Below are 15,844 nucleotides of genomic sequence, written 5' to 3'. Positions count from 1 at the left end.
AGGCCAGGGTCATCAGATGTTTACCTGGGGGATGGTGGAGGCTGAGGACCCTGATCAGATACTGAGGGTGATCAGATTTGCTAAAACTGGATTTTACAAGGAAGTGCCCAGATGGGTCTAGGAGAAGATTCAGGAGCCAGACTGAAGTTTGGCCAAGCACATCATCTTTGTCACAATCCCACCCATGACACCTGATCAATATAATCTTTGGAGTGGGGCTGGTAAATGCGTATTTTCAACAAGCTTCCACCAGGTAATGCAACCCAGGAGAACCATCTTTCAGTTGGAGCCAGTAGGACCTGAGAACTCAGGGGAGATGGTTCACAACAGGATGGGGCTCTGATGAGCCGCCTGGGGAAGACTCACAGAAAGAAAAAAAGCTGATGGGGGGAAGCACAGAGAGAGAGGCTTGTGTTTAGGGCAAAGGAAGGGAAGGATGAGAGCGCTGGTGGAGTATCTGTCCCCAACACTGTAGCCTGGCTCCAGGCTGCTCAAGGCATCGTGGCTTAGACCAGAGTCTACAAACTCCGCTCGGGAGAATCTGACTCAAGCTGTCCTGGAGCTGCCGGAGAGCTCCAACCCCAGGGCCTGGGGGAGGAAGGAGTGGGTTCTGAGGACGCTCGCCTCCCATACAAAGCGGGGATCAGCCTCTTGCTGGCCCAGACATTCAGTTTTGAAACTCCGCAGGGCTCTGTCCAAGGTCTCTTTCTTTTTCTTCCTCTGCTCTCACTCCTGGTTAATTTCACCCCTTTCCGGGGCTTCAAACTCCATTTATATGCTGATGGTGCCCACATTTGCATCTCAGACTCAGAGTCCACCCCTACTCCAAGGGCCAGACCTAGTTTTACCAATTGCCTTCTGCCTAGAGCATCTGGCGGGTGCCTGAAATTTAACATTTCCAAAGCTGAACTAACCCCCAAACCTGTTTGCTTGCTAGTAAGTTCCTGTTTCAACTAGTAGCCTCACTACTCACCCGGTTCCCCCCAAACTAGAAATCTGGGTGCCATCTTCCGCCTCTTCCGCCAACCATACGCGAAATCACCTGAAATTCCTTCCTTTGTCTGTATTCCTGCAACTTCAGTTCGGATACCCTCGACCCCATGCTTGACTAGTACAATTCCCTCCTCATTAGAGATGTGGCCCCACTCTCCCTTCTGGGAGAGGGCATCCTCCCAAATGCGGTACAGCCTTCTTTTACAAGCTAAACTTGTAAAACCCAAATCTGACAAACTCTGCTGACTACGGCATAAACAGCAAACTCCTCGGCATGAAACATGCATCCTCACAGAGGGTCCTACTCACCTCTGTTGTCACCTTCCCCCAATCCCCAAAATCTTTTTTCCTAGTTGTGACATTTGTTTGCTAAAAAATACACACAACATACCAAAATGCCCCAAACAACTCACAAAATCGATTTTAAAAGGGAGGAGATGAGGGGAGTTAAGATATCTGTATCCTCCTTCCCTGATCCCGAAGGTCTGGAGTGTTGCCTGGGGATTGCCTGTACCTGCGTTTCCCCAGGCGATTCGGAGGCAAATCTAGGTTTGTCAACCAGTGGGTTATGCCACTCTGACAAAAGTCCAACACATCAAACAATCTAGGCTACTATGCTCTTTCCTAACTTCCTGTAGGGCTGCAGAGAAAAGACAGAGAGGAGCCTGCATCAGCCTGGACTGCATTCTAGACTGCATCACGATTGCATCCTCACCTAGATCAAAACCCTGGGGAACTGCCAAGCAGAAATTTTAAGAATGAAAAGGGCATCTGCGTAGCCTACAAACCTGACAACAGAACCTACAGCACCTTTCGGTTAAAAAACGCTCCTGCCCCAAAATACATTTGGAAAACGTCGAACCACTCTAGAAAACTTTGATCGGCATCCCCTCCCTCACTTCTCGGTTTTAAGGGGAGCCCTAAAAGACGCCATAGGAAAGCATTTTGCTTTATTTTATTCAGCAGTGCCTTAGAAAGTTGAAAACCTGAAAAAAGTAATCTCAGAAGCTGAATCGCTCCTATGGGTGTCCATTCAAACACAAACAGTATTAGACTGCCATGTTTACTTGAACCCGTGGAGAGAAAACAATGTAACTGAGGAACCTTAAGCTTTGACTTCCTACCAAGCACATGAAACGTTCAAGAAACTTTGCAGGACGTGTGCACGTTCACTAAGGCTCATATTAACTCCCGAGCCAGGCTGAACAATAGAGGGAGACTCGTTATTAACGAAACGCGCCGTCTGTGTTTCGAAGTCCTTCATCGCAGCAGAGGGGGCCTTTCCTCTGCTCCGATTCGATTTTCAAATTGTTTCCACGCTCATTGTCTGCCAGTAGGAACAACGGCAGCGCTTGGGGCGCTTGGGGGAGCAGGTACAGCGTCCCGCAGAGTGCAGCGCGGTTGAGCCCGGCCAGGTTTTGGGACATTCCCGGCCCTTCCAGCGGATCAAGGAAAAGGAGGTGGCCCGGGCGCCAAAGGCTGCTGCCAATGCAACTCGCAACTTTTGAAATCAATCCTTTTTGCATCATGCAACGGATGCCACCTCTCCTCTGGCTTGCAACCCCCCACCCCTCCCCCGAGACCAATCATTGCCGCGCTCGGGCCTGCACATCGCCTCCGCCCCCTTGCCGGGCCGCACGCAGCTACCGAGCCGCTCTGGCCACGGCCCGCCGCCTCTTAAAGGGAGGGAGCCGGCCCTTAAAGGACCCTCGCGCGCGGCGCACGGCGGCCCCGTTCCCGGCAGGGGCCCGCCGAGCCAGGCCGAGCCCCCGCGGCGCCCAGGCGCGGCCCGGGGCCCTCCCGCCCTCCGCGCCGCCGCCGGGAGCGGCCTTTTTATTCAGGCGACGCTTAAGGGAGCCCGGCGGCGCCCGGTGCATTGTGGGAGCGGCGGAGTCCCGTTCGCGGGAGGAGGCGGAGGGCGCAAAGCGAACCGGTAAGCGCCTGGCTCGGGGAGGGGGGGCGAGACACCAGGCTTAAAGGGGAATATTCGTCCGCAGGCCCAGGGCGGCCGTGTGGATCCCCTCGCGGGCCGCCTGGGCGCGCCGGGAGCCGTGCACGGTCGGCGCTCTGCAGCGCAGCCTGGAGAGGGGCCGAGCCAGGGCTTGGTGGGGCCGCTTTAAAAAAGAAGCACCGCCCGCGCCGCCGCCGCCGCCGCCGCCGCGCGGGGCCGAGGAAGGAGGGAGGGAGAAGAGGGCGGGGGAGGAGTGGAGGGGGAGGGCGGCGACGCAGGGGTTAATTTTTTAGCCCGCCGACATTTTTGTGCGGCGGCGGCGGCGGCCCGCGCGCGCGGCGGGAGAGCCTAGCCCGGTGCCCGGGGCGCGGCGCGCGGCGCCTCCGGGCCCTCCCCGCCCCCCCGTCCGCGCGCGCCCTCCCTCCGGCCCCGCGGGCGCAGCCTGACCCCGGGCGTCCCGGCCTGGCCGGCCCGCGAGCCGGGGGACCCGCCGCGGCCGGTGGGCCGTGCGCGCCTCACTCCCGCCCCGCGGCCTGGGCCGCGCGGTTCCCGCCGCTGCCGCCGGGACAGAGAGCGGGCGGGCCGGCATGGCCCCGCTGGCCGCCCCGCTCCGCCTCCACCGGGCCGCGCCGCACAAAGAGCCTGGGCCCGGGTGGCCTTTAAAGGCGGCAGCCGGGGATTTAAGGTGTCCCCGAGCGCTGCCCTGCACGCACCGGCTGCCGCCCCGACGTGTGCTTCCCGAGGGGTGCGCCGCCCCTGCGCCCACGTCGCCGCGTCCCCTCTGTTTTTTATTTCCTAGGCTTGGGAACCTGGGGGGAGGTAGGTACCGGGCCGGGGCTGCCCCCTCTCCCACCCCCACTTACCGTGCTCCCTCGGCTCTGCGGCCAGCTTGGCGCCCTCGTTGGAAAAAATTAAAACGTGGCCGAGAAGGAAAGGGTTAACCGTTGTTTTTAAATATTCATGTCATTGTTTAAAGGTGTAAACAGGCGGCTTCGGGGTTGAAGTCGTCTGCGCGTTATGCCAGCCCCCCACCATTAATTACGCCTTTCCTCACGTCCCCCTCCACCCCCCATTTTCTCATCCCGTCCAAAAAATGTAAGAATTTATGTTTTTTTAGGATTCGGATGCGATGTGTGTGATTTATGTCTCTCGTTCCATTTGGAATTTTAAAACTCCTGAGTGCCTTTTGGGCTTAAGGTGTTTTAAACTTTTTGCCCTTAAAAACCTAGGAAGATTTAAAAGGAAGTTAGACCCCTGAATTCCAAGGGCCCCTCCCCGCCTTTTTTTTTTCTTTCTTTCTTTTTTTTTTTTTTTTTGGATAGGGATTGGAGGTAGGAAAATAACTGGATGCCTCGTGAGTTGGATTTTTTTTTTTACCCCTGGTAGGAGTGAGGCGGTGTTAAGTGCGAGGCATTTGGTGAGGAAAGGACTGTTGTTTTTGTTCCAAACCCAAGTCAAACTGCTATTGGACTTTTCCTAACTCTAAAATGGCTTCAAAATTCCCAGCTCCATAACTTAGCTCTCCTGGCGCCCTCCTTTCGGACAGGTGGTTTTCTTGGAATGTTGGAAGGTTTACTCCTTTACGCTTGTAGGTTTCAAACGGAAATCATTGCTCACCCCAAACGTGGCTTTGTAAAGACAGTTCGGATTACTGCCCAAACTCAGGCTCTAGGAGATTTATTTTAAATGAGTGATGGGCTTCGCAGGGGATCGAAAACTCTATAAATGGGAATTATGTTCTTAATGATAAATTTTATAGGGGAAACTGACCCTAAAACTTGGGGTGTCTAATTCTATGCCCAGTAAAGTATCAGTCTGGAAGTTTTGTAAACCCCGGGAGCACGTGGAAGGTTTCCGTTTAGCCGCAAAGGCTTCAAGCTTAGAAAAGTTTGTTCCAGAAACTTCCAGCGATACCAAGTACCATAAATGCTTGTGATTTAGTACAGTTTATCACTTTAGGTCTGCAGTGAAACAGTAACGAGCAGTAGCATATTTTATCAATGATGTGTGTGTGTACTAGTTTGTTGGGCGGGGTGTTTGCTTTCTAGGAAATAGCACTGAATTAAAACATCAGAAAACTTTCCACTGCTCTCTTGTAGAAAATGAGCTTTGCTGTGTTAAACAGCCATTCCAGTTCTCAAGTTGTGTTCTTTAGAGAGGCTTCCTGTTAGTTTTGGATCATGTCGTGTACTTCTGGCTCAGAGTGAAAACCTGTTTTTCTAAAACTGAACTTAGCGTCGTAAAGAATTTCATCAAATGCATATCCACCGATGTCCTTTTCACCAAAAGTGTCTGTTAAGCATATTATCTTTCTTTGTGAGATAGCAAAAGATAGTAAAAGGTCTTCCTGAAAAGTCACTTTAGCCAGGGCATTTAATATCTAAACCATAGTACTTCCTGGTTGATAGGTGAAGTGACTAGTTTTCCTGTAATGCTGCCGGCTAGAAGAACGTTTGGAACTTTTAACTCAAGATGGCACTGTGTCCTGTAAGTCAGCTGGCCCATAGTTCCGTCTTCCTTGCAGCCCCTCAGAGCCACCATTATAACAACACAGACATCAGATCTCCTTCCATAGAATATGTCTCTAATGGTACAGTCACCTTTTAAAATGACGACTTCTAGCTTATGCATCACTGTGACAAACTATTGTGGTCCCAGATGGCTGTTTCCCTGTGGTCTTGGTGATTGCAGCCCTTTTCATGTTTACTTTTCACTGTCATGTATTCACTCACTAGATTCTTGGCGGGTACTGGTAAGAACTCTTTAATGGTGTCTTTGTGTTTCGGTGCTCCCCAGGTGGATCTGTAAAGAAACCAGCCGTGTAGGAGAGGGAGGGGAGGAACCCAGCGGTGAGGTGTGTGCGCCCGAGAACCATGTCTGCGCGGGAGTCCTTTAACCCGGAAAGTTATGAATTGGACAAGAGCTTCCGGTTAACCAGATTCACTGAACTGAAGGGCACCGGCTGCAAAGTGCCCCAAGATGTCCTGCAGAAATTGCTGGAATCCTTACAGGAGAACCACTTCCAAGAAGATGAGCAGTTTCTTGGAGCAGTTATGCCAAGGCTTGGTATGTGAACTGCTGTTTCTTTCATATTTCCCTGAGTAGAGCATCTTGGCTGCAATGTAGTCAGTGAGTCAAAAAACTAGATTTCTCCTCCCATGTTGCCTTTTTTTTTTTTTTTAAAGTTTCTGCAAGAAGGATTCAAAGAGCAAAGCAATGGTAACTGTTACCTTATTGTAACTTATTTGGAGGAGTGACTTGAAAAACATGAAGAGATATGCTCTAACCATTTTGAAACTGTTACTATGCGATTGAGACACTTGTATTACAGCAAGAGCATTTTTTATTAAATCAGAGTAGTGCAGGACACCTTTAGAGAGCAGTGCCTGGGTTGGGGGGAACTCGGGGTTCCTGTGCAGCAGGCATTGTTTGAAAAGCTCCCATGGGGAGGAGGGAGACACAGCAGGTGAGAACACTGGACGGGGTCTGGACCCCAGGACGGCATCTGGACTTGAGAGCCGTGTTTCCTTGACCCAGTTCCTGCTGCCATTAGTGGTTTGCCTTTTCTCAAACACAGAGCTCAGAAATTCTAGGCTACTGGGATGCTGTTTGTTAGCTTCTCTTGTGTGCTTTGTTAAGTACATGATGCAAGACTGTGATCACTTTGCCTTTTGGGTGTTTGACATGTATTCTAGGAGTTTGTGGGTGTTTTGTAGTTACGGTGTATGAGTTGATCAGCTTTCTTACATAAGGTTTTAACTGCATTTCTTTTATGGTCATGTTCTGTCTTACAACATTGGTTTTGAACCTAGGGTACTCCTTTCTTTCCTGATGTATAAAGCAGAGAAACGCAGAGTTGCTTTGGGTGGGAGAGGAGGATTCACACCCTGCACTCTTGGGGCCTGTAGGGCTTGCAGGAGCTCAGTTAGAAAATCATCCTCATCTAGCTGATGTCTCAGCGTGGAGAACTACCACAGGAATGAGGTGGAGTGGATGTCAGCTTGCTTGTCAAGAAATGAGAATATACTGAGAAAGCCCTTAGATGACTTTGTCGGGGCCGAATGGGCAGAGACAAATGCAGTCAAAACCTCATGGATAAAGGCATCATTCCCCTCTGTAACTGCCCCCGTTGACTTCTTGAGCACTCCATGGAGCTCAGGAAGGCCGGGTAACCTGTTCCCTGTCACTTGGTGGGGGTCAGGAACTGGCATCCACATCTTCCAATTCCTCCGCCCACCATACTGCTTATCGTCTGGTTTTTAAGTCCGTACGTGTTCATGGGGAGAGGAGCCGCGTCAGCTGTAACTCAGCAGTGGCAAAAGGGGACAGATGTCGACAGCAAGGGTCCAGGCAGGAGAAAGAGAAATCAATGTTACTCTGTGCAAGTTCGTAACCCTCCTGAACCTCAGTTTTCCCATCTGTAAAATGGGGTAATAATACTGTTTGCAACTGTTGTGAGTAGAAGAAATTATCCGTGTGTGTATGTATATGCACCCTGTGCACCTGTACCCGTGTACATAATACTTGTGTGTGTGTGTATAATGTTTATATAACGTATACACACAAGTCTGTTGACCTGTATTTAAAATGTTTTTTCTAAAAGAATGTCGTATTTCCTGGATTCTAAGGATGAACCGTAACAATTGTTAAATGTACACTTCTATTAAATGTATTCTAACTAAAGAAATGTTAAGATAAGTGTGTCTTAGTACTTGGTACCTCTGTTGCCTGATGCCTAAGCTGCCATGTGTTGATGGCTGCTGGCCGTGGGGGTAGAGTGATGATTTGGGTTGTTTTTTTTTTTGATGGATAGTTTCAGTCTTGCTGAAACCTAGAATTCCCCGTCACCACCCACTGATGGTTACATACACCCTGCTCGGTCTGGTATTTGAGGCTCCCTCTACTCTGGCATTTACCTGCCCTCTGCCTGTACTGTCCCTCTCTCTCTCAACTTGATACCCTCGTTTGCAAGGCCCATGGCCTGTCCCATTCTCACCCTCTCTCTCTTCCTTTCTTGAAATTTGGTAGGTGATTTGTAGACCAGTCACTACAGACCAGTGCTGTCCCAAAGAAAGATGAGGTGAGCCACCTGTGTCATTTAAAATTTTCTAGTACAGATAGTTCCATTAAAAAAAAAAAAAAAGAATCAGGGGAATTGAATTCTAATAGATTTTATTTAATCCAGTATATAAAAACTATAATTTCAATACATAATTAATATAAAACATTGCTAACAAGACGTTGGTTTTTCTCAGTACTAAGTGTTTAAAAATCGAGTGTGTGCACTTGTAGCGCATGTCACTTTGGAATTGCCCCATCTCACATGCTCGGTAACCGCATGTGGCTGGTGGTTCCCATGTGGACAGCCCTTGACCCTCCTTCTAACACGGAGTGGTGTCCTGATGGAGAGAGAGGACTTGTAGGTGATGGAAGCTTCTTGTCAGCCCCAGGAGCGTGCTGGGGAGTCATGTTTCACACGCTCTGATGCTGGGTATCAAGAGAAATTAACTGCTTTACAAACCAAAAACATTGAATTCCAGTTTAAGATTCCCACGTTACAAAACATTTAAAGCTAACTTTCAGCAACTCTTTTTAGTCTCTCTTTCAATAGTCCTATAGTTTATATGAAAATCTAAAAGAAAAACAGTATTTCTTCCCTCTTTTCCAAAGTGAATGGTAATAGCCTTGGAACACCCAGTTGTTGGAAAGATCAGTTTGGGGGAGCAGTCGGTATGAGTTTAATTGTGGCTCTTGAGTGCTAGAGAGCCCCGCTAGATGGCGCTTCTGCATACATGCGTCGCTGAGATGAATCATCACACGCTTTCTGATCACTGGTAATGAGCGTTCCATTGTTACAAATTTGTGAGGCTTGCCATTCTGAATCAAAGTCCTCCATTCCCTAACTGGATCTTCCACCAGGAGTTTCTGCTTTGCCATCTAGTGTAGTAATAAAACATCAGCCTGCCTACACAGAGTGATCTTTCACTAAACTTGATTTTATTTTAGTGTTAGTAAGAATGGATCAGGACTTGACATGGTGCTGGGGTAGTTGTGAAAGAAAGCCACACGTGGTCCTCTCTGTGTGACTTGGGTGTGACTTATTCCGTTTGAAATTCTGAATCCAGACGGTAAACATCTACCTGCTTCCTTTCGTACTTCATGGGATTTGTCCTTTGCTTTTGGCCATTGGGCTGCCAGGTTGAAATACTTCCTGAGGGCCAGAGGGCATCCTCTTGAGAGAGGTGAGTGTAGGAAAGCACTCCATTAGGCTTACCTGGTGAGAGGCCAGTCTGAATTTGAAGGGTTTGCATTACAGGTGATTTTTTTTAAAAAATGTAGCCTGCAGTAGCTAGTCTTGACTGTTTCTAAACTGATTTCAGGAAAAGGGAACTGTTTCTAATTAGCCCATCAGTTGTCTGTGTTATCTTTCTAAATGTTTAGAAACAATTTTTAGTAAGTTGAAATATATCCCATAGGCTTGTTAAGCAAATTTTTCTTTCCCTGCTCATTAAGTTAGTAGAGGTGACATAAGTTTCTCATGAGTGGAATGCATGGAATTTTAAAGTTTCTTGGGAGCCACAGTGTTTATGTACATGCTTGATTGGAATCAATGAATACTTGTTCTAGCATTGTCCTTTTCTTTCTTTCTTCTTTCCTTCCTTCCTTCGTTTCTCTCTTTCTCTTTCTTTCTCCCTTCTTTCCTTTCTTATTTTTGTCATTTTTGACTAAAATGTAGTATAATAGCATTTTTTAAAATTTTTATTTATTTATTTATTTTTGGCTGCGTTGGGTCTTTGTTGCTGCGCATAGGCTTTCTCTAGTTGCGGCGAGCGGGGGCTACTCGTTGAGGTGCGTGGGCTTCTCATTGCAGTGGCTTCTCTTGTTGCGGAGCACGGGCTCTAGGCGCGCAGGCTTCAGTAGTTGTGGCATGTGGGCTCGGTAGTTGTGGCTCACGGGCTTTAGAGCGCAGGCTCAGTAGTTGTTGTGCACAGACTTAGTTGTTCTGCGGCATGTGGGATCTTCCCGGACCAGGGCTCGAACCCGTGTCCCCTGCATTGGTAGGCGGATTCTTAACCACTGCACCACCAGGGAAGCCCTATAATAGCATTTTATATGTGTAAAATATTTTACAGATTTTCTGTTGGAAAAACAGAATCATGCCCAAAGATATACTCCTAAGTAACTATGGAGAAGACAACCCAAGTTCCATTTGTGCTGTTCTCATCTTTACAGAAATTCTGTATGGTGCCAGTCACGTGATACAGTAACACAAAGGAAACTTTCTGTTCAAGGCATCGTTAAAGTCTAAAAATTGTACCATGTTGAAGTTGAGTCTTATGACTAACAAATTGTGTTCTCATTTTCTATCTTAAGCTGGTTTTGTTTCACGTTTATTGCAGTTATGCTTCTTGATAGGAAACACATTGCTTTGTTGGCGGTGAGCAGTGTTCCGTAAGTGTCTTATGCAAAACCCCTCCTATTCAGAACACTGCAGGTACAAAATGACATGGCTCTTCCTGTTGACTTTTGGATGATGATGACCCCCATCTTTGCAGGCATCGGGATGGATACCTGTGTCATTCCTTTGAGGCACGGCGGTCTTTCCTTGGTTCAAACCACAGATTACATTTATCCCATCGTCGATGACCCTTACATGATGGTAAGTCTAACCGACGTGTTTTTACATCTGGAACTGCTTACTCTTTTGGTTTTGGGTGGTGGCTGGGGTTTTGTTATTCTTGTGTGGGTTTTTTTGTTTTCGTTCTACACAAATTGCTCTCATCCTACCCCTGCCCTGACTCCCGTGGTTGTAGATCTGATCTGGTCGATCCCTTGCTCACACTTGGCACCGTGCATGAGGTAGGCAGTTAAGGTGGATGGGGGGCGTCCCCTGCTGCTTTCGTACCTGCCTGTGTGTCTGTGCCAGAACACCTGTGGTCTGTTAAGCGTGTCTGTTGACTGATGTGTTTGTAGTTTTCTTCTTTATTTCCTTGTACTTTTCTTTCTGGGACATTTGTAAACGCCACACTCCTGTGTTTCACCATCCTCTGTAATAGGACTGATCCTAGATGTCTCTGTCCAGAAAGAAAGAGCTTAGCATCTCATCACCATTAAACCTGACCGTTGATCCTGAATCTGGTCATTCCCCCTCCCCGTGTCTTTTTTTTTTTTTGTGGTACGCAGGCCTCTCACTGCTGTGGCCTCTCCCGTTGCGGAGCAAAGGCTCCGGACGCGCAGGCCCAGCGGCCATAGCTCACGGGCCCAGCCGCTCCGCGGCATGTGGGATCTTCCCGAACCGGGGCACGAACCTGCGTCCCCTGCATCGGCAGGCGGACTCCCAACCACTGCGCCACCAGGGAAGCCCCTCTCCCCGTGTCTTATTCCACTGTGTGGCGTGTGCATCCGCCTGCTGATCACGCTCTGCCCCGACACCCCGTCCTGCTCATTGCAGGGTTGCTGCCAGCAGCCGCTCCTTCTTCCCAGCTGGACCCTCCACCCTGGCAGCTGGGAGGAGCCGATGAAGAGATTGGCAACATCCTATCATTAGAAAGTGCCGGAGGCCCTTCCTTGTGCCAGGGGCACTGGGATCGAGCCCCACATAGGGACTGAGGCCGGGAGGTCTGAAGGTGGGGACAAGCACGCATGCTCCCAGAAACCTGTTTCTCGCCTCTGGCGCAGCGGTCCTGAGAGCTGCGCACGCCACTCCCCCGGTGTCCCACCTGTCCGGGGGCCCAGGGGGCTAGAACCGGAGTTCATCCTGTGCCAGCATCTCGTAGAAGGACCCGAGCGCCCACGCAGAAGGGGCAGCAGGTCGCTGCAGCCCGAGCCTGTGGTTGGCGCCTCCCAGCTGCTGACGGCGCTGCGCCCGTTACCTCGAGTGAGTCACGGGAGGTGATCAGGCTCCCTGCCGACCTGCCAGGCGGTCGTGAGACAGCATAAACGGGCAATGAAACGGCCGCTGGAAGTGATAGTAACTTGTGGTTTGATTACCCTTACGTCAGAAAGAAAAATTGGTCGTTTTCTCCTTTCCTGTCTAGAGAAGGGCAACTTTAAAAATTTTTTTAAATGTCTGTTGGCAGTAGAAAATCTTTATTACCACGTTTCTGTTGAGTACTGTTTCAGAGTTCCTCAATAAAACCTTATAGTTCACTGGGAAATGCTTCCCTTTGTCTTTAGAAAACAATCTGATTTCAGGCCTAGGTGTCGTTTATTTCTTCTGTCTTTTTGTTTCTCAACCAAGATGATTTTCCTGTTTATCTCGTACGAGAAGCTCCCCAGATTTCTCCGTCTAGGTGTATAGAGCCCATCTTCTCTATAACCAGCAAAGGGGACATTTTTAAGGCTCTGCTCGGGAGAAGCGGCGGCTCCACGTCTTCTCTAGCTCAGTCGTTTCCCAGCACTTCCACTCCGGCTCCTCTGAAACCAAGCACTCCAAGCTTTTCCCCGACATCTCCCCGCTCCGTTCCGCACCCAAATAAATTGCAGACCTCTCCCTAAAGTTTAGAACGGGAAAGAACCTGGAGACGATGGGTGCTGCACGAGAAAGGAGAGGTGGTAACGGGAATGCCCGAGAGTGGTTCTGTGATGGAGGAAAGGCGGTGAGTCCGTGAAGCACAGAGCCGGGGACCACGTCCCGGCAAGCCCGCTGTGGCGCCTGCTCACGTCTCCCCTCTCTTCCAGGGCAGGATAGCCTGTGCCAACGTCCTCAGCGACCTCTACGCCATGGGGGTCACAGAATGCGACAACATGCTGATGCTCCTTGGAATCAGTAATAAGATGACCGACAGGGTAAGCAGGAGCCGGTCCGGCTGCATCCTCGGCCCCGGTTGTGGTCCTGTCACTTGTCTGGTTGGCCCTCCTTCCCCGCCGTGAAGTCAGGCTGTCCATGTCCCACCCGCCCTCTGCTTTTTGGCAGTTAGCAGCGAATTAGAATAGGCTGGCCTCTTCGTGTCTCCATCCCCACCCGCTACTTCCGCTTCTCTCTCCTGGGCAAACTGAAGCCAGCGTGCGTGTGTGTGTCGTGGTGACGTTTAGGCCGCAGTAACAGCACCTCCAGGCCGGGCACCCGCCTCTTCGGTCACGGTTGGCTGGTGACGTGGACGGCGGTGGGGCTGGGGTGCCCTGTGCTCACCCGCTAGCATCTGTGGCCTTGCTGCCTGACCCCCTCCTTGGCCCAGAGGTGAACTCCTGTTTAGATTATTTTTGACAGGTAATTGGTTTCGTCCCCGCCAGAAGTTTGCCCTGCGCATAGAACTGAGCATTCAATAGGCCCTTCTCTGCCCTCACAGCGTGCTCTCGGGCCACTGCTTGTACACAGACACCCGGAGCGGGCGCGTGGGCACGCGTTAGCTGGTCACGGGATGGTTAAGGACCGTCCAGAGAGCTGGCTCAGGTACAGGGCAGCCCTGTGCACCCAGCCTGTTCCGGTGTTTGCTCCTCTGTCGTCTGGGCTACATTCGCTTTGTGACCTAGAGCCTCTTCCTACTTTTGATAAAAGGGCTATACCATGTGAACGGTTCCCTGCCCCTTCTGTAAACTCTCAGGGCTTCCTGTAAGGGTTTTATGATCTTTTTATAACTACAGGGGTAGACTCTCTTCTCTGGGTTTTGAACTGAATGATGTGACTTTTAATTTGTGTCCTTTTAAACCGTAGGAAAGGGATAAAGTGATGCCCCTAATTATACAGGGTTTTAAAGATGCAGCAGAGGAGGCCGGAACATCTGTAACCGGCGGCCAAACAGTGCTAAATCCCTGGATTGTTCTAGGAGGTGTGGCTACGACTGTCTGCCAGCCCAACGAATTTATCATGTAAGTTGATGTTGGTTTCATGTCCCCTGGCCAGGTTCTCTCTCTCTCTCTCTCTTTCTCTCTCTTTCTCTCTTTTCTTTAAAAATATATTTATTGAGATACTAATTCACATACCATACAGTTCACTTATTTAAAGTGTTTATAAATTCAGTCGTCTTTGGTATAGTCACAGGGTTTTGCAACCCTCACTAGAGTCGACTTCACGACACTTTTATTGCCCCAGCGAGAAACTCTATCCACCCCCTCGGCTGTCACACCCCACCGCCAGCCCCCATCTCCATCCTGGCTTCTTCCACTTCACAGAATATTTGCATAATCTTTTTAAGGTGGATCCATTTTGCAGCATGTATCAGTACCTCATCCCTGTTTATAAAAAAGTTTTAGATTTTTTTTACTGACGTATAATTCATATAACAAAATTTCACATAACATGAAATTTAGCTTTTTCAAGTACGCAATTCATTGGTTTTTAGTATTCACGAAGTTGCGCAACCATCACCACTATCCAATTCCAGAACATTTCCGTCTCCCCAAGAAAGAAACCTTGTATCCACAGCAGCCACTCCCAACTCCCTCCTCCCCCATCCCCCGGAAGCCACAGATCTACTTTCTGTCTCCTGGGTTTGCCTGTCTTAGACATTTCATATAAATGGAATCATGCAACATGTGATGTTTTATGTCTGGCTTCTTTCACTTAGCACGTTTTTAGGGTTCATCCATGTTGCATGTGTGTCACTACTTCATTCCTTTTTATGGGTGAATGACATTCCATTGTATGGACAGACCACAGTTTATTCATCCAGTCATAGGTCATGGACCTTTGAGTTATTTCCACCTGTGGTGCGTGATGCTGCTGTAAACATTCGTGTGCAAGTTTTTTTGTGTGGATATACATTCCAATTCCCTGGGGTAGATACCTAAGAATTACTGAGTCACGTGGTAACTATTTAACTTGAGGAACAGACTAAGGCAGCTGCACCGTTTTACCTGCCCACAGCCATGGATGGGACCCTGATGTCTCCACATCCTCTCACCAGGACTTGTTTTACTGTCTTTTTGGTAATAGCTGTCTAAGTGGGTATGAGGCGACATCTCCCTGGGTTTTGATTGGCATTTCCCCGGTGGCCAGTTCTGTGAGCATCTTTTCTTGTGCCCTCTGGCCATTTCTAGATCCTTGGAGAAGTTTCTCTCTTAACAGAAGTTGGCCCTTTTCGTGTTTGATGTCTTATTCAGAAAAGCCACCTTGTCCTATTCTTAGAGGAAGCAAAAGCTCCGTTTGTTTTATCTGATTTTGTGAGCAGGCACTGTGTTCAGAACTCCAGGGGTGTGAAAGGCCCTGTGGTGCAGAATCCCTCACCTGCCCTCAGTCATTAGTGGCAAACACTTTGACCAGTCTTGGGTATTTTTAACCAAGTAACTCTTGACATTCAGATTATCTTCAGTTATGTTGACATTACACATAGTACTCCAATGCATAGATCATCTTGCATGTGTGACTCTCGGTAAGAAATTTTTCAGAATGGCATTGCTGGGTCCATTGCCTGTGCACCATAATTCTGATCGATGTCTTCAGTTTGCCCTTCATAGAGGCTCCACCAGCAATGGGTGAGAGTGCTGGGTTGCCCCATCCTAACTAGCACAGCCTGGTGACAGCCTCCTTGGTCTTTGCCTTACTCCTGAGAGTAAGGGTGAGTGTAATTTTCATGTATTCATGTCTTTGGTCCATTTTTTGACTGATGGGTGCGTCCGTGTTAAGGGTCTTGCCTTTTACCTACATCCAGGTTTTATTTTCCTATGTTTTATGTTGGTAGTTCTCAAACTTTCCACTTAGATGGGACAAGAGAACTTGCACCTGTCTCCCCCATTCCAGCTTTCCCATAGAAAAGGAACCCAGCTGTAGCCAAAAAACGAGAGAGGAAAAAACAATAAAACAGGCTTCAATGAATTTTTTGTCAACAACGTGTATGCTTACTTTGTAAAATAAGAATGCACCTGTGCAGGTGATTATATTTTGTAAAAGACTGCCCACAAACTTAAAAATAACGCAGCAATTTTATCATACTTCACTTGCTGATACAGATTTGTAGGTGG

General features: G+C 49.0%; 1 protein-coding gene across 3 annotated transcripts in view; it reads left to right on the top strand.

Annotated features, from left to right (window-relative positions):
- The first annotated feature begins 2,642 nt into the window (after positions 1–2,642).
- SEPHS1 (selenophosphate synthetase 1) overlaps positions 2,643–15,844 on the top strand; it is a 30,109-nt gene continuing 16,907 nt past the window's right edge. The window contains exons 1-5 of one of the 3 annotated variants that reach the window (XM_060006253.1): positions 2,643–2,926; positions 5,741–6,010; positions 10,501–10,604; positions 12,626–12,733; positions 13,599–13,753. In XM_060006253.1, coding sequence (XP_059862236.1) covers positions 5,818–6,010; positions 10,501–10,604; positions 12,626–12,733; positions 13,599–13,753 — 560 coding nt within the window. In that variant the 5' untranslated portion in view covers positions 2,643–2,926; positions 5,741–5,817. Of the gene's footprint in view, positions 2,927–3,468; positions 3,764–4,998; positions 5,432–5,740; positions 6,011–10,500; positions 10,605–12,625; positions 12,734–13,598; positions 13,754–15,844 lie in introns of those variants that run through there. The other 2 variants (XM_060006254.1, XM_060006255.1) reach the window with 2 other exon arrangements.

Source organism: Delphinus delphis, chromosome 2 (genome assembly GCF_949987515.2).
Source record: "Delphinus delphis chromosome 2, mDelDel1.2, whole genome shotgun sequence".
Taxonomy (NCBI): Eukaryota; Metazoa; Chordata; class Mammalia; order Artiodactyla; family Delphinidae; genus Delphinus; species Delphinus delphis.
This window is presented reverse-complemented; position numbering and strand designations above follow the sequence as displayed.